The sequence below is a fragment of the Antechinus flavipes genome, chromosome 2, assembly GCF_016432865.1.
Source record: "Antechinus flavipes isolate AdamAnt ecotype Samford, QLD, Australia chromosome 2, AdamAnt_v2, whole genome shotgun sequence".
NCBI lineage: Eukaryota > Metazoa > Chordata > Mammalia > Dasyuromorphia > Dasyuridae > Antechinus > Antechinus flavipes.
Window position 1 is genome coordinate 273,532,510 of NC_067399.1, and position 22,354 is coordinate 273,554,863.

General features: G+C 40.0%; 1 protein-coding gene across 2 annotated transcripts in view; it reads right to left on the bottom strand.

Moving 5' to 3' along the window:
• Nucleotides 1-22,354, bottom strand: part of DNAJC17 (DnaJ heat shock protein family (Hsp40) member C17) — a 32,578-nt gene that overhangs the window by 8,622 nt on the left and 1,602 nt on the right. For both annotated transcript variants that reach the window (XM_051977095.1, XM_051977094.1), the window contains exons 2-7: nt 5,422-5,491; nt 3,381-3,439; nt 2,968-3,055; nt 1,197-1,282; nt 933-1,029; nt 302-345 (exon numbers count right to left, since the gene is read on the bottom strand). In XM_051977095.1, the coding sequence (XP_051833055.1) occupies nt 302-345; nt 933-1,029; nt 1,197-1,282; nt 2,968-3,055; nt 3,381-3,439; nt 5,422-5,491 (444 nt within the window). The remainder of the gene's footprint in view (nt 1-301; nt 346-932; nt 1,030-1,196; nt 1,283-2,967; nt 3,056-3,380; nt 3,440-5,421; nt 5,492-22,354) is intronic.

Genomic DNA, 22,354 nt, shown 5'->3' on the forward strand with positions numbered 1-22,354 from the left:
GGGGGATTTTCCACATCAGAGAAAGACATATCTGTACGTTCTCTGCCCAATGGCCCCTGGACTGAGAGCAACATTTCAAGGGCAGAACAAAGAGAAGTAACACAAAACTTCAGAGAGAAACAGAATATAGTGGTTAAGAGGGTTAAGAAGTTTGTTGTTGTTTTAACACCCACAAGAGATCCCAGCTCTCTGAAATTCTCCAAATTCCCCAACCCAGAGCTCCCTTAGCTGCAGGGACATTTTCTTGTGCTGGCAGGTACCTGACGAGTGATGATCCCCAGGGGCTCCAGCAGAGTCTCACCTTCAGTTTGGGAGTTCCTTTGCCTTCAAGATTTTCTGTCTTTCCTAGAAAGATTGGCAAAGGAGAAAGAGTAGAGAGTCAGGGCAGAAGAAGATCTTTCTTGAGAGGGCAAAGGCTTAGGTTAATCCTTAGGACTAGTTAAGGCCAGCATCTTTTCTATAAGAGAAGCAGATCCATCCTTCCAGAGACACAAAATATTGCAAGTGGGGAAACAATGACAGGAAGATGTATTTCTCCATCTGTTGTCAGTCACCCAATGGAAGTCTCTAAGATGAAGCTTAGGGGCGTATCATGGCAGCAGGGGGCTGTAGGAAGAGCCCATACAATTCCTCCATCACAGAGGGAAAACTCACTGGGAACTCAGAGCCCTAGAGTTCATGATGTTTTCCCCTGGTGTTTGGCTAGCAGGACAAAGCCACTTCTGTCCAGGGTCGGGATGCCTGGGACAGGGAACAAGAGGCAGAGAATTGGTGATGGATGGGGGGTTTAGTGTGTGGAAAGGATCCAAAGTCACCAAGTTCACAATCTCACTGTTTCCTATCTCCCCTCCCCAAATTTATACTGTCTAATGGTATAACCCAACAAAGGAGGTGGACTGGGGCCTGCCTGAAGATCTGAGCATTTCTTTCACCTCTTAATCTCTGTTCCCGATCTTGACGTATCTGCTCCTGGATCAGCCTCTGCTGTTCTTCCAGCTGCCGGGAGCCTTCTTCTCGTAGGCGTGCAATCTGAAGAGCAAGACAGAAAAGGGAGGTTATAATTGCAGAGTAAACATTACAACGCAAATCAGATTCAAGTTTGTCCACACGCTGAACTTTGACAATCAGCAGTCCTAAGGAGGGGGTGACTCCTGGTAACCAGAGGAAGAAAATGGGGGTGAGCAGCTGAAGCTTACCTCTTGTTCTAATGTCCTGGTACTTCGACTGTCCTCCTCTACCTCACTCCCTTGGGCTTGGGCTTGTCTCTCCCGGGCCTCAAGATCTGTGGAGAGACAGAGCCAGCCTTACAAAGCAGCCCAGGTTGGCCATGGCCATGGGGGTTGAATTCAACCCTGTGGGTTACTGACCCTTCCCCATGGCTGGCCTAACATCAGGCCTCTCTCCCCTACCCAAAAAACCCCAAAGATTCAGATCAGAAGGGATATCTGTTTATGCTATGCTTTCCAGGGCTGTTTAGGGATTGATTTTATTTCCAATTCAATTCTCGTCAACAAACATTTACTAAGCCCCTTTTTTGGAATCCTGTTTATTGGAATCAGTTACTGAAACAGCACCAGCCCAAAGAACCTAAAAACCTCACACCAGCCAAGCTGGTTCCCTAGAACCCAGGGACAAAGAGTACTCGTGGGTGTGTGTCAATACAAAAATAGCTCAGCCTGCTTGGCAGAGGTCAGCAGGGAGTGAAGCCCTTGGTCTGACTTGGGAACTGGTTCTGACTCTATTTTCTCCTTCCCCTGGGCTCACTCTCATTTACTTTGATTTGTATTAACTGGGGGACCAGCCAAAGGTCTGGCCCTATATAGCTATACTGTATCAATAGGCTTTGTATATGCCATTAGCCTATCTCCACTGTCTACACTGCTCAAAGGTGGGATTAACTGCATTAAGACACCTTCAGGCCTGGTGATTACCCCTGCCCTCATTTACACTATAATTATCTAGCACCTTCTATTTTACTTAAACAGAGACCGAGATAGCAGGTGATTTACTTTCTAAAACTTGCAAATCCCACACAATAACTGAGATCCCAAAGCAGGGAATCACAGGCTACCACGCTGCTGATTCTCAAGGTATGACTGAAAATGATGCAGCACTTAGATACCCCAATGTGAAAGTCCAAAACCAGCGCCTGCCCCCTCCAGAAAATGGTCAGTTGGACAAGGCTCTCTTCAACAATGAGATGACTCAAGCCAGTTCCAATGCTCCTGTGATGAAGAGAGACATCAACACCCAGAGAGAGGACTGTGGGAACTGAGTGTAGACCACAACATAACATTCTCACTCTTTTTTGTTGTATTTGCTTATTTTTTCATTTTTTTTTTCTTTTTGATCTGATTTTTCTTGTGCAGCATGATATTTATGAAAATATATAGAGAAGAATTACACATGTTTAACTTATATTGGACTGCTTGCTGTCTAGTGGAAGGAGTGGGGAGGGAGGGAGGGAAAAAATTTGCAACACAAGGTTTTGCAAGAGTGAATGTGGATAATTATCATGCATGTGTTTTGGGGGAAAAAATCTTTAATAAAAAAAAGAAAGAACATTGTCCATGAATATATTTTGAAAACAAAAAGCTATAATTTATTTAAAAAAAAAAAAAGGAGGGCAAAGAATAGCTATATAATACTATGGATTGTTCAGGATAAAACTATTCCCTGGGAAAGTTCTGGGAAGACCTGAATGTAGAGAAGGAGAGAAATCCAGATTCCCAGGAAGGCCCCAGGATGGGGCCCTGCTAGAAGACTTAGCCAAGCGGCTTTGGGCTAGTGGCCACTTGCCAGGTAGGTTAAGAAGGGCTTCTTGGCTCAGGGATGGACTGCATTAGATGAGCTCAAGTAAGAGACAGTCTACATTGTAGAAAATGGAGCAATCAGTTGAAAAGTGAGGAAATCAATGGAGAGCGAGGTAAGGGAAACCAAGGCTGCTGTGTGAGGCTCCCTCCGTACCGAGCTTTACTTTCTTTCTTCTCTCATCAAGTTTCTGAGTCCTCTCGGCGGCTTGCTTCCTGGCTTTCCTGACCTTGTCATACGCTGCCTGCCAAGGGCAAGAGAGAACAGGGCACAACATCAGGCAGAGAAACGATACCTCTGAAAGCCCACTGAAGACTCTTCTAACCTGAGACCTCACAAACTCCTAGTCCCGTTTCCTCTCCCCGCACAAGGCTAAAGCCCCTTACTCCCCTCAGCCTTGGGGATCCCAGGTGACAAAACAAACAAAGGGGGGTCCCCAAGAGTCACAAGCAAATAAAGATTGTCCTGTGTGGGTGACAATGAAGTCAAGGAGGGGGACAAGAAGAGCATCATAGAAGAAACAGAAACTTACAGTGAAAACTGCTAACAAAAAGTGGAGATGTTCTTACCCGGGCTGCAGCATCCGTCAGAACCTCCAAAGCCTGAGAAAGCTGGTGGAAGAGCTCAGCTAGGGATAGGAATAATAATAAAAACAAAAACAAAAAACAACAGCAAAACTGAAGTTAAATTTGGTAATGGCATCCTCCATCACACCACAGATGTGCTGGTATCATAAATCTGGAGATGGGCTAGCTCAGTCTCAAAAACCTTCACTATCCCTTGCTTACCACCCTTTCTCCACCGACACCGTGTCAATGCTCTTCACCCTCTCTGCCTCTGCTTGGTCTCCACTCCTTTACTCTCAAGCCTTTGTGATCTGGCTCTAGTGGAACCTTCTCACTCCAAAGTTACCAATGATCTCTCAAGGGCCAAATCTGAGAGTCTTTGCTCAGGTCTGTCCCTTCTGAGTCCATCATGCTGCATCTGGCCCTGCTGCAGAGCCTCACTGCTCTGGTTTGGGAGTGAGTGTGTGTGTGTGTGTGTGTGTGTGTGTGTGTGTGTATGGTGTGAGAGGGAGAGAGAGACAGACAGACAGACAGACAGACAGAGACAGAGAGAGAGAGAGAGAGACACTACCCTCTGCTTTTCTCTTCCTACTTGCTGGACCATCCCTGAGTCTCCTTTGCTCCACAGCTCTCTCCTAGAGGTACGCACATTCACATTCCCTCCTCTTTTTCTCCAAATCAGACTTTAGCAGTGTCCATGGATTTAACTATCATCCCTAAACAGATGATTCATAGATCTTTAAAGATAGTCCCAATCTTTCCCCTGAGCTTTAGGAGCACACAAGCAACTGGCCAGGGGACATTTCTAACTGTCACTATGACAACTTAAAATCAATTTGTCTAAAACTCAGTTTTTCCCCTAAACCCATCCTTCATTCAAACTTCCTTCTATGTGTCAAAAGCACCATTTTCCTTCCAGTCTTGCAGGTTCTGAGGTTCAATATTATCTTAGACTCCTTACTCTTACTCACCCCACATATCCAAACAGTTACTAAGTCTTATTCTTCTACCGCCATATTTTTCATATTCCACCTCATCTCTTTATTCATATGACTACCACCTAAGTTCAGATTCTCATTATCTCTTACTTGGATTATAGGAACAGTCTTGCAATTGGTTTGTCTGTCTCTCTCTCTCTCATCATTTTATTCTACCCTACATGCTTTGGACAAGTAATTTCCCTTAAAACATAGATCTGACCATGGCATTTCTTTATTCAATCAAGTTTGAATTTTATCATTGACTCCCTACTGTCTCTAGGAATAAATATAAGATCCTCTGTTGTAGGGTTATAAAACCTGTTACACCCCATATAGCCTGGCTCTGAACAACCACATTTCTATTTAATTATCACTATCCTTTCCTAACTCTTTAATCCAGCTAAACCAGCCTTATCTCTTTTCCTCACATACAGTTCTCCATCTCTCATCTCCATGTTTGGAATGGACTTCCTCCTTACTTCTATCTCAGAGCCCTTTGCTTCCTTTAAAAGGAAGCTTAAGCACTATTAAGCACTAAGGCATGAAGTCTTTCCTGATTCCCCCAAACACCAGTGCCCCCTAAAATGTTCTTGTATTTAACTCTGTATGCATTTACATTTACTAACTCATATTTAAGCATCATATGTTTCTATAAGTCTTTGTCTCCCCCATTAGCTCCTTGCTAGTATTTTGTACTTGCATCTCCAGTGTCTAATATAGTGCCTTGGCACTTACAACATAAAAATTTGCTGACTGACAGATACTGACCAGAGACTGAAGAAATATTTTGGAAAATAATAAAAAGTTCTTAAAATGGAAAGGGACATAGCCCAAAGGAGATAATTAGACTGTGTATGAGATAGCAAAGGTGCTACAGAAATGCTTAATGTGAGCCCATGCCCAGGACCCTATGCCTATATGTGATATTCTTCATGTAAGTCTCTCCAGGCCTTTCTCAATATACTATTGTTACATAATTTCCCTTAAATAAGAGATCATTGCCAGCATCTACGTGGCAAAGCTGAAGAAAGTTATCCCTTTTCCTTCTGTCAGGATAGTCTCACCTGCTTGGGGATTATCTGGATTTTTGTCCGGATGGCAAGTGAGGGCCTTTTGTCGGTATGCCTTCTTTACCTGAAAGAGCCAAACTGACAGTTATTCTTCCATAGAGCTGCTTACACTCCAGGGCATCATGATAAACTTATGGTGGTGAAGTTTTCATAAATAAATTTGAAGGGGCAGCTAAGTGGATAGAACACCAGCTCTGAAGTCAGGAGGATCTGAGTTCAAATTTGACCTCAGACACTTAATATCTCCTAGCTATATGACAAAAAAGAATCTTCCACAAACATTTGTGCACATGTGGGTCCCTTTCCCTCCTTTATGATCTCTTTGGGAGATAGGTAGGGGAGAATTCTTAACTTGTTTGCTTTAAAAAAAAAAAAAAAAAAAAGGTTAAATGTCCTTTGGAGACAGTGTTGGGGTTCTGGCGCCATCTGCTGGGAGATGGTGAGCAGCAGACCAATAGGAACAATGTCAGTCACATCTGATGAAATTTAGGCTGCAGACATTTCTTTGTGCTGCCCCAAGAACAAGAGGTTCCTGTGAACCAGAAATGGAAAGAATGAATGGGAACAACAAAGCCCCAACTCCTTAACCCAATGCAGTATAATCTGGATGACCAAATGGGTCCTGAAGAGATGAGAAAATGTACCTCCCTCTCTTTTTTGGAGATGGAGATAGAGGGAAACATTGGCCATGCTGTCAAACTTGCTTAAGGTATTAATAAATTTTTCCAAACTTATTCTTCCTCTTTTATTTTCTTTGAGACACGGTATGGCTCTCTGGGCAGAGAAGAGCAATGCTTTATAGTTGGAAATTAATGAAATAAAAAGAAAATATATCAATAAATATTTTTGTAAAAGAAAAGGCTCCACAGGAGCTCAGGGTTCCTGCCTCATTCCAAAGGATTCATTACCCTTCTTCTCTGCCAGCCTTGGGAAATCAGCCCTCAAAGAACAGGAGGGACTTCTGACCCTGCCACATAATGAACTAACTGGTCCCATCTTCCAGAAAAAAGAGATTTCTGAGAGGCAGCTCAGCCTAGAGGTGCTGGCATGTGCCTTCAGCAAGCTGCTTGTCCACACGGGTTCTTTTTTGTCTCTCATTTATACTTTGTTCAACTTCAAAACGCTTCTTCCCTGCCCCCTTCTTTCTTTCTTCTCATACAGAACCTTCCTCCTCCTTCTCTAAAACAGTCCCCAACTCATACCCATATCAATCCTTCTACTAGTTATACCATGAAATCTTTTCCTAGGATGCAGGAGCACACTTCAAGATACTGCATTAATGGGCTAAAGTGTCCCAAATGTGACCAAACATCTTATTACTGTTTCTCAAAACCCTCTTTCCCTCTTTTTTCTGGTTTGGATCCCTTAATCTTTTTTTCCATCTCCTGACACCAAACCAAGTACTACTGTCAGAACAAAATAGTAACTATAAATATATATATATATATACACACACACACACACATGGTGAATGTAATTTTAACTAGTTTTAAATATTGTAAGGAAGGAAAGAGATGATGAGAAAAATCATGTACGATAGTAGACAAAGCATTAATTTGGGAAAATAAGTATCTAATGAGTAAGCTCAGGATGGAGAAATGGTGAGGAACATGTTCTCTGTACAACATATTAGTCCAACTATGGTATAGGTTATGCTCCCTAAAATGAGATCCCTTTAAAGAGGGTATATGTAGTGGTGGGCAATGTGTATACAAATTAACTATACAAACTTATCATTTAAAAAAAAGCAAATAAACTAAAACACTAAACTAGTTGTGATAAGCCTGTTATTTTTTTTTTCTAAAAGTAAATAAATAGCTTCTAGGATACTAAATTGTAAGCTAACGTGAAAGGGAATCCAAAAAGGTGATGAAATTTAAAATGCAAACAAACATGGGAAGCCTGCATTTAGGATTTTCAGGAACTGAGAACAATCCTAACACAAATGGATCACTCACACTTGTGCTGCTCCTCACATTCCTAATTCTATGCCTAGGATAGTGCCTTACTCAATCAAAAAACCAAAAGCCCAATTGGAAGCTGGGGGAAGGAAGAAACAAGAGTATGGGAAATCCATTCAATCAATCCACAAACATTTGTTAAGTACTTATTATGTTTGTACCAGGCACTGCCTTGGAGATACAAATCCACAGAACAAAACTGCCTAATTCCTAGAAATTTACTTTCTAGGGAGGTGGACATCATATGTATATAATTACACACATGTTCACACCCATGTGTATGCATGTATGCATGTGGGTATATACATGTGCCTATAAAGAGAATAAACACAAAGTAGTTTAAAATGAGGAAAGAAATCAGTAGTGGAGGAGGCTGTGAGGCAAGGCTTCATGTGAAATATGGCACTACTATTGGGTCTTGAAGGAAAAGAAGGATTTATTACTATCTCCATAAACTCACCTTCCTGCAAGATTACATTGACTCTGAAACTCACACATGTTTAGTATTTCTCCCCCCTGCTCCCAACACATACCTAGGGCCCCTCTTTCCCTCTGACTAGAGAGAGTGGAGCTTTGAGAGCTCCTCCCAAATCCTCTATTTAAGAACTGGGGTCCCAAGACAGAAATCCCGTGAGAGAAGGAACTGTCTTTTGCCTTTCTCTACCCTCAGCACTTTTTACATACTGGCACTACAGACATATTTACCCACAAGGGTGCCCGCTCCAAGCTTGGGGGAGGGCATTGCAAAGGTACAGATTTGGAAGATGGAGTTCTACCCTTGAGAATATGAGCTTGGGTGGCAGGGCTACTGCTGTGAGCAGCGGCCCGAGTCTCATTTATTTACAACTGAGAAGCTCAGTAATGAAGTTTTTGGGGAGTAGGAGTCCTCTAGATCTCAAGCATTAGTTACCTCAGACACCATCTTCAGGACTGGGAAGAGCATGGAGAAGAGGTGTTCAGATTAGTAGTATGATCCCTCCAAAGATAAAAGGGATGGGTGTGCCTTCCTTTTCTCAGAGCAGCAGCATCAAGGATGGCGGGCACTGCTCCTTCAGCATGTGTGGGGGAGAGTGGGAAAGTGCTGCTAGTACTTGAGAGCCCAAGGTACCAAGAGGTCCAGTTATAGGTTATATTTAAGTTTTATGAAAGCCCGATTAAGAAGTAAGATCTGGTAGTGAGATCAGTAATGTAGAAAAGATTTGCTCAAATCTAAGTAGACTGAGTTTGAAGAGAAAAAGATTTTTTTTTTAAGGCTTAAAATGAATCCCTACTATGAAGCTGAAAATATGTGAAATTTAATAACCCTATACAAGAGGTACAACTGAAAAGCAATAAATGGAAAAAATATATTGAAGGAAAAGCCAGGGCAAAAATTCATTTTATGCAGGGCAAGATACAAAAAATAATTTTGCAGCTGCCTAAGCTTTGCCCTTTGGTGGATACCTGATCTCATTCCTCCAATTACAGAGACTAATCCGGCCAGGCTGGCCTCCTCATCCTCCGTGATTCTTGCCTATGACCCAACTCTTCCAAGGGTCTTCCCAGCATGCTGAAAGTCTTCCCAGAGGTCTCGTAGCTCAAGGATGCCAGTGTCATAAGTAGGATGCCCATCTGTTTGTTATCCCTAGCTCTTAAATGTTAATTTAATGGAACACTTGATTGGAATACTGGGCCAAAATCATGGATTGTAGAAGGCACATGCTTTAGACATTAGCTGGTCTAAAGGAAAGCAGCAAGACCCACTACGTGCAGCATCTCTCCAACTGAAAGACAGTGAGGGATAAAAAAAAAACCCATACTACATCTGGAATCAGAAGAGTTCAAATCCTAACTATCCCTTCACCAGCTGTATACCATTGGTTTTTCCATATGGAAAAAATTTGGATTGCCTATGTTACCGGGTCCTTGTGTTATAAAAATATGAACTACTTTTAGTCTTCTTTAAGATTAACCTATATGGTAGACACTTCTCTTTCTTCCTGTGATGTAATTGAGGTTAAGTGATTTGCCCAGGGTCACATAGTTAGGAAGTGTTAAATGTCTGAGGTCAAATTTGAACTCGTCCTCCTGCCTTCAGGGCTGGTGCTCTATCCATTACCCCACCTAGCTGCCCTGACATTTTTACAAAAACTTCCTGGTTCCACCCCTTAAAGTCTGTGCTTTTGACATCACAAAAATTTGCTTGTGGTTGAACTGAGACCTAGGATTTTCTGGGAATTCAGAGTACTTTTTGTCTTACAAAAGCCAATTCCCCACCCTCGTCAATCCTCTAGAGAGAGTCCTTCCAACTAACCTGATTCAAGTCAGTCAGCCAGTCAACAAGCATTTACTAAAGCACTTAATAGAGGACTGAGTCCTACGCTACAAGAAAAGCAAAAATACAATCCTGGACCTCAAAGACCTTATGTTCTAAGGGACGAACATAGTATGTAAATAACCATAAATAAATAACAAGATGCCACAGAGTAGATGTGACGCACTCTTAGGGGGAAAGCACTAATAGCAAGGACAAAGATGTCAGATCCTGGCTGGAAGCAGCCCCATTAGGCTCGAGACTGGAAGCTCTCTATTCCCTAAGAATTTGGAGCTAAGCACTTTTCTCAGAAATTTTACATGAAGATGAAGCTGGTGAGGCAAATGGTGATACTCACTCCAGATAGAGGGAAATCTGATATCTAATCAGAAGTTTTCAAGTCAAAAAGATCAAGGGGTTTGCTCTAGTCTATCCCCACCCGAAGTGATCCCAATCCAGCAGTGGAGATAGAGATCACTTAAATTCTGCTCCAGGACTCCTGGCAGAGCCTCAAAAGCCTCCAGCAAAATGGGAACCTCCCCTCCAGCTCCCATCCTAGAACATTCTGGATTGGACTTCTGCCAAAATCCTATGGCTTATGGGGGCATGAAAGGATGCAGGTACATGGATGCTTGCTGCCCTACATAACAAGTTATTACCATAATAAGCCGCTGCCCTTGCCCAATTGAGGGCCATGCTGTGGTTCTGGCTTCCCAAGGTCAGTTCATGCTTTCAGCCAGGTGGCCTGGGGTTTGGTGCTTTGTGTGGCAAACTGGATGCCCAGCTTTAGCCGGCCCTCCCACTGTGACTGCTGCTCTAAATTAGTATTTCTCATCTGGTAAACATAATTCTCCACAATGGCCTTCATTAAGCAGAGGTCTTTGAGAGGCTTCCAGTGTCTGGTATAGTTTATAATCAAAACTCCTACTCCCGATTAGCATTTCAATAGCCTGTTCTACCAGTAACATTCTTGACAATCTTTTCTATTAGTTATGATTAAGGCTCTTTAGAAGCACACTATATGAGGGAGGAACATAAAAATGTGGGCTGACAAGAATGACAAAAATTGACAGGGAAGTCAGAAGTTATCAACTCCATGAAATTTCTGGTATTCAAACTTACTGGTCATCCAAATAAGAGAAATGGTCACATTAAAATGCCAAAGATCACGAATTTTTCTTAATGACTAAAGGATCCTTCCCCATTGTCAGATTTTCTTGAGAAACAATCTTGAAAATCTCATGCCTTTCTTTTCCTTTGCCACTACATCTCCAGAGAGTTTTTCAACCAAAAAAGAAAAGAAGTGGCTCTTGGGTTCTCAAACTTATACCCCAACTTTTCTTCCTAAGTCTATGAACTCAGCTATTTTCAAAGGACTCCCAAAAACTCTTACCCCACACAAGAGACTGACTGACAAAGGCCTTCCAGTGGCTCCTCAGACAATATGACATCTCCATTCTCACAGTTTGTTCCCCATGTCTGGAATTCCTTCCTCATTTTAGCTTCTTGGAAACTCTATTTTCCTTCAAAGCTCAGCTAAAGCATCTCCTCTTACATGAAGCCTTCCCTGATGATTACCTTCAACTGTTAGGGTGTCCTTCCCCGCAAAAGAAATTGTTTATATTTCTATCTGTAAATAATAATATCTAATATTTCTACAACATTTTACAGTGTGCAAAGTATTTTATATGCTATCTTTTATCCTCATACCATGTGGATTCAAACTAGAGCATTACTATCTCTAGGTTATAATACTTACTCGCCCAGTAAGTAAATCACTGCCTAATTACCCTATAGAAGGGAAACTTTCTGAGTGCCTGACAAATTGTAGGAGTTTAATGAACTGAAAGGTCTTATGTGCAAACATTCATTTTTTTAAAAACGTGCATTTATTGAGAATACTTTATTGAAGTGCTCTGACAACTGAAGCCATTTTTGTGAGAGGTAAATGGAAAGGCAGGTTGGTGGCACAGTAGACAAAGAACTGAATCTGGAGTTAGGGAGTTCAAATGGGGCTCCTAATGCTGACTGTGTGATCCTGGACAAGTCCCTTACTCTGTTTGCCTCCATTTCCTCATCTGTAAACCAGAGATAATAATAGCACCTATTTCACAGGGTGGTTGTGAAGAGCAAATAAGATAACAAAAATAAAGTACTTTGCCAACATGAAAGGGCTAAATGCTATTACTATTATGCTAAAAAAAAAAAAAAATGTGCAAAGCATCATTCCTATCCTTCAAGAGCTTAAAGATCTTTTTTAAAAAATATATAGTTTTTTTTTTATTTTTCAAAACACATGGCATAGTTTTCAACATTCACCCTTGCAAAACCTTTTGTTTCAATTTTTTTCTCCTTTCCTTCCCTCCACCTTCTTCCTTAGACAGCAAGTAATCCAATATATGTGCATGTGCAATTCTTCTATACATATTTCCACAATTACCATGCTGCACGAGAAAAATCAGATCAAAAAGGAAAAAAATGAGAAAGAAAACAAAATGCAAGCAAAAAACAACAAAAAAGTGAAAATGCTATGTTGTGATCCACATTCAGTCCCCATAGTCCTCTCTCTGGATGCATCACAAGACTATTGGAACTGGCCTGAATCACCTTCCTTTAAACCTCTTTTTTAATTCCCTTTTCCTACTATTCAAAAACTAGTGGTCTTTGAACCAGCTTCTTAAATTGTGGATCATGACCATATATGGGGACTTGTAACTAAATGTGGGGGGTTGCCAAATTATGATTTATTATCAATAAATGTTTGATTTGTATTCCTATTTTATGTACCTATATACCCAGAGGGGTGTCACATAAAAATTTCTTGGATGAAAGGGGGTCACAAATGGAAAACATTTAAGAAGCACTGTTAGTGCTTCTTTTTATGTGGTACTGCTACTTAGCAGACATTTCTAGTGTTTTAAAGTCTACAAAGCACTTGACATTTCTTATCTCACATGATCCTCACAATAGCCTAGTGATCTAAATAGGACAAGTATTATCACTATTGGAATTTACATTATTGGAATTTACTCTGATCTCACGATCAGAGGTTAACCAATCTGCCTAGAGTCATACATACTGCTGGGAAGTGTCTGGAGCAGGCCTGGAACCAAGTCCAGTTCTCTCCACTATACTTTGTTATTGTATGCTGTCAAGGAGCTAGGTTCAGATAATGGCTCTACTAATTTGAATTCCTTGATCTCAGTTTCCCCATCTGTATTCTATGGGCATCAGACTAAATGATCTCAAAAGTCTCCTTAATCTCTAAATTCAGAAGGAAAAGTCTGAAATAGGATGTCTTATGAATCACAAGGGGTACTGAATTCAGTATTTGGCTCCTTCCGCCTCCATCCCTCTATAGACAGTCATAATGGGAAAGATTATGGAATCTGTGTAGATACCCAGCCTCTCCTTGGTAGGTTCAGATGACCCAATAAGACCCACAACTGCTTCTATTAGAATCTGGAGGCTAAGGAAACCTTAGCTCCAGAGAGCAGGATTTTCTGCACACCATCTTAGGTTTGGTCCCAGGTATCCAGTAATGTCTTTGACATTTCACTTGTTCTCAGTTTTACCTGCTACAGGGAGCAAATAGCTAGCTCATTCCAAAAAGTAAAGAATCAAGAGTTTCCAAAAAGATGTAAAATAACTATCATTAAGACAGGTAAAATAGTTCTGGATCTTATAGGGAAAGGTATTCTATCTGAAAAAGAAGAGATTATTAACCAGACTGCTGGTTTTCCATGTAATAAAAGTTGGTGACAGTAAGTCGTCCAAATAACTAGTTTCAGCTGTAAAAGAACAGATTGGGAACAGATAAGGAAAATGCACATGGAGACTACTCTCATTTTATGACAGGTAATAGATGAACCATGCACTGATGAGTCAGCACAAGGAAAAAAAGAACCTACTAGAAACCACAAGGCTGAAGACACAGGAACAGTTAGTAATCATGACCCTTTGTGCCTTTCAGGAAATGATTTCTCCCTCCCCCCCTTAAGCCTAGGGAAGATAGAGACCATCTCAACCCTTAACTGTTCAGAGGAAGAAATTAAGACTGACATCTGCCATCACTGCCAGGGAATAAACCACAAAAATTCAGAAGTCCAGGCCTTGGTAAAACTGATGACAGGGAAACCTCCAGATGTCTTTTCACTGAACAAGAATGTTGACTTGGTAAAGTCAACTCAACAGAAAGACAAGTGTTAAATGTTAAAGTAGGGATCTGTTCTGTAGTTATATTCCTTAGCTGAAACAAAAATCCACATTCAACAAATATTAGTATATCCAAGCATTAACTGATTCCGCAAAGCCTGCTTCTTATTATGGGCCAAGCATTGTGTGAGTCAAGAGGATATAAATACCCAGAATGAAACGATCCTTACACACCATGAGCTTATATTCTCATAAGGGAAATACATTAATATGTAGACACTAAAAATAATACTTAGAAAGGCTGCCACAGGATGTGCCTATAATTAATAACGACAGTAATTATGTGGTACCTCCTCTGGGCTACTTCCCCAGGGAACCCAAATCCTTAAGTTCCAGGGTGAAGTTTTTTGGGTTTATGGTTCATCTTTGAATCCACATTTGGATATAGTTAGCAGGGGAGAACTGTAAGAATTTGGCTCCTAGGTTCTGGACTGGCTCTTCCACTTTACAATATGCCTAGCTTCCCGGGGAGACACTCCTCTCAAATGCAGACTGAAGCTGACTCCTCAATCCACTGTCTTATTTCTTACCTGAAAGTATGTCAAGGTTAAGTGATGTGCTTACATTGCACAGCCAGCATATGTCAAAGACAGGACTCCGACCCAAGTCCTGATGCCATTCTTGGGCTCAAATAAGAGAGATAGTATTTAGAAGGGGGGGGAAGAGATAGAGAGAAAAAGACAGAGACTGAGACAGACTGAGACACAGAATGACAGAAAATTTCAGAGATGAAAAATCCAAAGATATCAATAAAAAAATCCATTCTTTAAAAAAAATCAAAATGAAGTGTGTTGATTAGTACCTTTTTTGAACGGAGCAAATATTAAAAAGCAGAATATCTTTGGGGATGCAGAGGCATGTTTCAAGAATATACTTCTCTTTAGTAAGAGAAATTCTTACTAAATTCCAGAAAGGGCACTGAACTAGAGCAGATGATATAAGAACTTATAAAGTACCTATTGTGCTCAGATTCCCATATTTATGCCTCAAGGGGCTGAGTAGGTTAGTAGAGGCTGAGTAGGAAGATGAGACAACAACAAGTAGAATTAATTATAATCTACATTATTACATGGCTTACTATGTTTTTTAAAAGTTAGAAAACAAATTGCCTTTTATGTGGGGTCTGATGGGAAAAGTCATTAGCAGCTAGAAGGATCAAGGAAGACTTCATGGATGATGGTATTTGAGTTGAGATTTTCTTCTGACGATGTGTGCCAGGCCTAGGGTGCAGCCTGAAGAAAAGGGGGTATGAGAGTGCAGCATGTGTATGTTCACGGGATAGGGAATGTAGAATATATGGAAAGGAAAAGCATAAAATTAAGGTGGAACCTCAAGAAGAAAAGCCTTGAATCCACGAGAGGAATCTGATAACAGCAAACAGCTGAAGATTTCTGAGTGAGAGGAGTAACATGAATAGAATCATGTCTTAGTTTTTTTCATCCATGAAATGAGGGGGACTGAACTAGATAACCTCTGAGATCCACCAATCAACAATCAATCAACAAGCATATTAACTGTCTACTAAGCAGCAAGGACATAGCTTTCGGGACTGGTGAGACAAAAATGAGTTAGTCCCTCCCCTTAAGAAGATTACACTTTAGTAGTCCCTTTCAATTCCAAATCTATGATCTCTTTGAATTAAAAGATTAATCCAAAAGTAGTTTGAAAGATGGATTGAGTTATTTCAGAATGAGATCATAAAAGAGGTTAAAGGACCCACATGTACAAAACCATTTGTGGTGATGTGGGAAAGATTAGTTTTTAGATTCCCATCCCCTCCTAGTGAATGTAATTACACTTTGAATCCTGGTGCCTTTGAATTCCAATAGAAGATCAGGACCTGTCCCAGCCCCACCTGGATCTGAGCCAATTTTGGGGCTACACCCAAAAGCCCCTCGAGCTAAGTCTCCTATTATAAAAAGGCCATGCTGGAAACCTCTCTTGGCAGAGATTCCAAACATGCTAGCCATGTGAGGACCCTTTGTCTACTGGACCCTCTGTCCCATGCCTCCTTATCTCTACCTTCACCTATTTCCTTACTTCCAAACCCAATAATAAACCTCTTTTATCAATCTAGCTCTCGGGCCAATAAATGCTTTTATTGGGGACTCGTGCTGCTACTAGACCCCATTTACTGCCGTATCCTTGCGCCGAATCCAAGGGGGTTGCAGGGGAGCTTTGCTTGACTCCCTGTACCCCAAACCTGACACTAGACCTTAACTAAATCCTAATTTCTTTTAGGTATCCCAAATCTAGACCTCAACATTGGCAGCCCTCTTTGTAGTGGCAAGGAACTGAAAACTGAGTGGATGCCCATCAGCTGAGGAATGGCTGAATAAGTTATGGTATATGAATGTTATGGAATACTATTGTTCTATAATAAACAATCAGCAGAATGATTTCAGAAAGGCCCGGAGAAACCTAGAGGAATGCTGAGGGAAGTGAGCAGAATCAAGAGAACATTGTACAAAATAACAAGATTATGTGATGATCAACTCTGATACAGACTTAGGTTTTCTCAGAAATGTAGTGATCCAGGACAATTCCAATAGACCTGGGTTGGTAAATGCCATCCATATCCAGAGAAAGAACTATGAAGAATGAATGTGGATCAAAGCATTTTCAATTTTCTTTTTTTTTTTGGTCTGCTTTTCTTTTTCATGGTTCTCCCTTTTGTTCTGATTTTTCTGTCAAAAAATGACTAATATGTAAATATGTTTAGAATGACTGTACATGTTTAACCTCTATCAGATTGCTTACTGTCTTAGGGAAGAGGGAGGTGAGGGGGAAGGGAGAAAAATTTAGAACTCAAAATCTTACAAAAATGAATGTTAAAAAGTATATTTACTTATAATTGGAAAAATAAAATATTATTGAATTTTTAAAAATGAATGTTGAAAGATTATGTGATGACCAACAATGGACGTGACTCATCTCAACAAGGCAGTGATTAAAGGCAATTCCATTAAATTTGGGATTCTCCAGAGACAAAACTATGGAGACTAAATGTGGACTAAAGCAAAGTATTTTTGCCTTTTTTTGTTTTTTTCTTTCTCATGGTTTCTCCCCCTTTTGATCTTTTTTCTTGCACAATATGGAAATATGTTTAAAAGGACTGCACATATTTAACCTAAATCAGATTGCTTACTGTTTTGAGAGGGAGAAATTTAGAACACAGTCTTATAAAAATGAATGTTGAAAACAATCTTTACATAAATACAATTTACAAAAATAAAATATTAATAAAAAATATTGAAAATTATCTTTATATGTAATTGAAAAAATAAAATTCTAATGAGAAAAAACATTTTTTTAAATTAAAAATAATAAAAGGCCTTCACAACAATAGCTTTGGTTCCCCAGGACTGACTCAGTAACACTTCCACCTCAACCCTTAAACCACTGAATCCTGAGCCACCTTACTCTAATCCCTAATTCTGAAAAAGACATTTGTTAAAAAAAAAAAAAAAAAAAAAAAAAAGAACTCATAAGCTTAAAGATTTTGTTTGAAAGCAAAAAAGCAAAAATGTCTTCAGCTCTTCAGTTGGGCCAAACTTTTATAGAACCTAGTATTTTGTCCAGTTCTAGGTCATTTAGGGCACTACAACAACTTTTAGAGACGATATGGAGGGATACTGGCTTTCAGGCTTTTCTGCATATATTTTAACACCCAATTGAGGGTTTCCAAGTGCTATGGCCAAATTCATAAAATTATGTGATCAGATGAGATGTATTTGTACAGTGCAGGGTATATAGTAGGTGCTTAATAAATCCAAGTTTCCTTCTAAATAGTTTTCAGAATACTGAGATTGCATGAATAAAAACAATACATTTATTTTATAACCATTTAAGGTGTGTAAAAAAATTTACATTCAAGTCAATGAATAAAAAAAAAATTATTAAGCACAGAAAGGAGAGGCTACATAGTATAGTGGATATAGTGTCAGGCTCATCTTCCTGAATTTAAATCTTGCCTCAGACTTTTACTACCTATATGACCTTGGATAAGTCACTTAACCCTGTTTGCCTCAATTTCCTCATCTGTAAAATGAGCTAGAGAAGGAATTATCAAACCACTACAAAAAATTTCAAATAGGATCACAATATGACAAATGACTAAATTAACAAGCAGACGCAGCTTTCAAGGGAAAGAAAGAAGAATCGCAGTTTTGGATGGAAAGGCCCAGAAGTCCTAGGGGTGCAGCTGAAGGGTGGATGGCAAGGTCCATAAGGGTTTTTAGGTTTTATCTTTGATCCAGATGACAATGCTGAGGATCCAGAGAGTGCAGAGGCAGAGCAGATGGTCAGTAAAACCTTAAGCGGCAGCAGCTAAGAAGAAAGCACAGCTTGATCATTCTCCCTCTTACCAGAAGTAAACAAGTTGGTGGCTCCCATTTTATCCACACCAATCACATGAACTTAGATGGGTTAGAGGAGATGGGGGAAGAGAACAGAAGAGAGAAGGCTGCCCCCAGTAGTGTGGGTCTAGGAATCTTCCCACTGCCCAGATAGTCCACATAGATTCTGGCAATTACAATCACAGTTTAGTAGTGAGGAATTTAAAGTTCACCAAGATGAGGTAAGGTAATGTGCCAAAGGAATCACAATCAGGACTCAAACTCAAGTTTTCTCCCAACTCTAAGTCCACTGTCCTTTCTATTTCAAAATCCAAATCTCCAGGACCTCTTCCCTACCCCTATGGTGACAATGAGGATGATAACATCATCATCACAGCTAACAAATATACAGTACCTATTATATGCCAAGCACTGTACTAAGCACTTTGGGAGATGAGTGCCACTTATTTTGCTGAGGAGAAAACTGAGGCAGACAAGAGGTTAAGTGACCAGTAAGTGTCTGAAGTCTTAGTTGAACTCAGGCCTCCCACTTTCCAGGCCAGGTGCTCTATCCAGCATGTCACCTAGCTATCCTGAAAGTTTCATCCATATTGGACAGCAACCAATAAGCATTTATTGGCTATTACATTGTAGCACTGTGTAAATTATTAGGGATACAAAGACAAGAATGAAGTGCTCCTTTACCTTTAAAAAGCTTACATTCTCTCTCTCTCTTTTTAAATAAAGCTTTTTATTTTCAAAACATGTACAAATAATTTGACAACATCGATCCTTGCATAGCCTTGTGTTTCAGATTTTCTCCTCCTTCCCCTCATCCCCTCCTCTAAACGGCAAGCAATCCAATATATGTTAAATATGTTAAAATATATGTTAAATGCAATATGAATAAGCATCTTTATACAATTCTCTTGCTGCACAAAAAAAAATCAGATCAAAAAAATAAGTAAATGAGTAAGGAAAAAAACTGCAAGCGAACAACAACAAAAAATGTGAAAATGCTATGTTGTGATCCACGTTTAGTACCCACAGTCCTCTCTGGGTGTAGTTGGCTCTCTTCATCACAAGATCTTTGGAACAGGCCTGGATCATCTCACGGTTGGAAAGAGCCATGTCCATCAGAAGTGATCATTGTATAGTCTTGTTGTTGCCGTGTATAATGATTTCAGGAGATCATTTCACTTAACATCAGTTCATGTAAGTCTCTCCAGGCCTCTCTGTATTTCTCCTGTTGGTCATTTCTTACAGAACAATAATATTCCATAACGTTCATATATCACAATTTATTCAGCCATTTCCAACTGATGGACATCCACTCAGTTTCCAGTTTCTAGCCACTACAAAATGCCACAAACATTTTTGCACATGTGGGTCCCTTTCCCTGCTTTAAGATTTCTTTGGGATACAAGCCCAATACAAACACTGCTAGATCAAAGAGTGTGCACAGTTTGATAACTTTTTGAGCATAGTTCCAAATTAAAGAGTTTACATTCTCTACCAGGAAACAACATATAATATATAAGGAAATTAAAAGTATGTACAAAATAACAGGGGTTGGGGAACCAATATCTGTCCTCCTAACAGGAGATGGCCCTTGAGTTATGGTCTGGATGAACCTGAGAATGCTAAGAGGCAAAAGTGACATGGAGGGCATGAAAAGCATGAAAATGGGAGACAGAAAAGAGGAGGAACAGCTGCAAGTAAACTAGTTTGATCAGAACACAGAATGAATGAGGGGAAGTTATGGGTAATAATCACTGCAAAGAGGGATGAAGCTAGGTAGCAAAGAGCTTTAAGTGCCACGTAGGAGTTTGTATTCTATAGGCAATAAAGAGGAAGCTGCTGGACCTCTGTGAACAGGGGAATAATAGGCTCACTCTTGGCCTTATGGAATACTACTTCAGAAGCTATACAAATGAGAGATTGGAAAAGGAGCAAGCCTAAAGCAGGAAGATCAGTTTGGAAGTGAATAACAAACCATGTAGGGCAGCCATGAGAGTAAAGAGAAAGGAACAGATGTGAGAGAAGTCGTGAAAATAGAATCAACAAGATTTTTTTTATGAGTGAGGAGTCAATGAGGAAGAAATTAAAAAATTAGGTGAGTCAGTTTAAAGGGAAAGAGTTCTGTTTGGATGTGTTAAGTTTCAAAGTAGCTCAAGAGAGATAACTAAGGCAACATAAATAGATCTGGGAATCATCTGCTTAGAGATATCATACAATAAAGAAAATACAAAAAAAAAGTATTAAACTGGGCATTGTGCTAAGCCCTGGGGATACAAATAAGATACAAGTTAAGGCTCTGATCAGGCATTTCTCCCCATTATTATAAACTCCACTGTTAGTTCTATGATCTGAAACAAAGGACAGAAATAGAATATAGACTTTGCCTTGCTCTGTCCCATACTTCCTGACAGACTTCTCACCTTCAATAGCAATCATAATCTGCTTCCTATCCCATCTGCTGGGCCCCATCCCTCCACTGGTCCATTTTGCCTCCCCCTCCCCCCAAATCTTCCTAATAGGATCAGTACGTTCTGGACTAGACTTTCAGAAATCACACTTACCAGTCATTATAGGGCTTGATCAATTCAGCTTTGAAAATCTTGCCATGAAACTGATGAAGCTTGGCTAAGTGTCAACCCATGTAGCATACACATTTAGCCAACCTAAGACCAGATTATGAATTACATTCCATACAGCTACAGATCCCTGCAGTTTATCTCATCACCTGCCTACCTCCTTTGGCCACTGTAATCAAATCTATACTAACACTGCTTCTGGAAAGGTGCTATGTTACCTGTCCTGTGATTCCCCAGACCAAAACTCCCTTCCCTGGCCACCATTCTTCCATAATCTGTTGTTTCAAAAATGGGCTCCTTGAGGTGAGGTTTTATCTCTCTTTTGTAAATGCATTCACTCAATCTATAAGCATTTAATAAGCACCCACTATGTGTCAGGGACTATGCTAAAGCAAAAGATAGTCCCTGTCTTGAGAAATTCACAGTGTAATGGGAGAGACAACATACAAACAGCTATGTAAAAAGATACACAGGAAATGATTAACAAAGAAAAGGTACTGGAATTAAGGGGGAATCAGGAAAAGTTTTCTGTAGAAGGTAGAATTTTAGCCAGGACTTGAAGGAAGACAGAAGGAAAAGATGAGGAGTACAATGTTTAATGAATGCTTTTCAGCTTTTAAATCCTTTCCTTCTTTTCTCCCTTTCTTCCTTCCTCCATTTTACTTTTTCTTCAAACTAAATGGCAAAGAACTAATGATATAGGTCATAAGGCAATGGTCTCAACATGGAGATATGGCTGTTTTCTTTGAGGAACTTCAGGCATTTTCTTTCCATGCAAATCCACAAATGTTTGACTACTTACTATGTTGGAGGATACAGGAATTAGTAAAATAGAGTCCTTGCCTACAAAATGCTCACAATATAATTATCTAATATTGAGGTTTAGGAAAATCTATAAATCTAGACAATACAGAAAGTGCAATAACTGTAAGAGATACAAATAGTTCAGAAATCACACTTCATTAGAAAAGCTGAAAAAGGCTTCATGAAAAAGACATTTGGGATGTGCCAGATTTCAACAGATGGAAACTACAGACACTGAAGGGGCTGGCAGACGCACCGTCCACTGCAATAAGCTACTTGGAAAGGTGGATTAAGGCCATATTGTGGAAAACCTTGAATGCCAAAATGAGATGATACCTTTTTTTAAATAATGAAACTTTTTTTAAACAGGATTTTAATAAGATATTTGGTCAAATTCCATAATCAATAAACTCCATTGACTTCCTATTATCTCAGGATCAAATAATAAAGTTTAACATTTAAAACTCTTCATAACTCGGCCCCCTCCTGCTCGCCCAGCCTTTTCCCCCAGTTGTATTTTCCTCAGCTACACATATTCCATTTCCCATCTTTGCACCAGTTGTCCCCTAAGTCTGGAATGTTCATCCTCCTCATTTCCACCTCTGGTTACCTTCAAGCCCAAATCTTGCTTTTTATAAGAGCCCTTTCCCAGCCTGACAGTAATTCTTCCCCGACACAACATCCCCAGCCCTTTCCATCAGATATTACTTTCCTATAGTT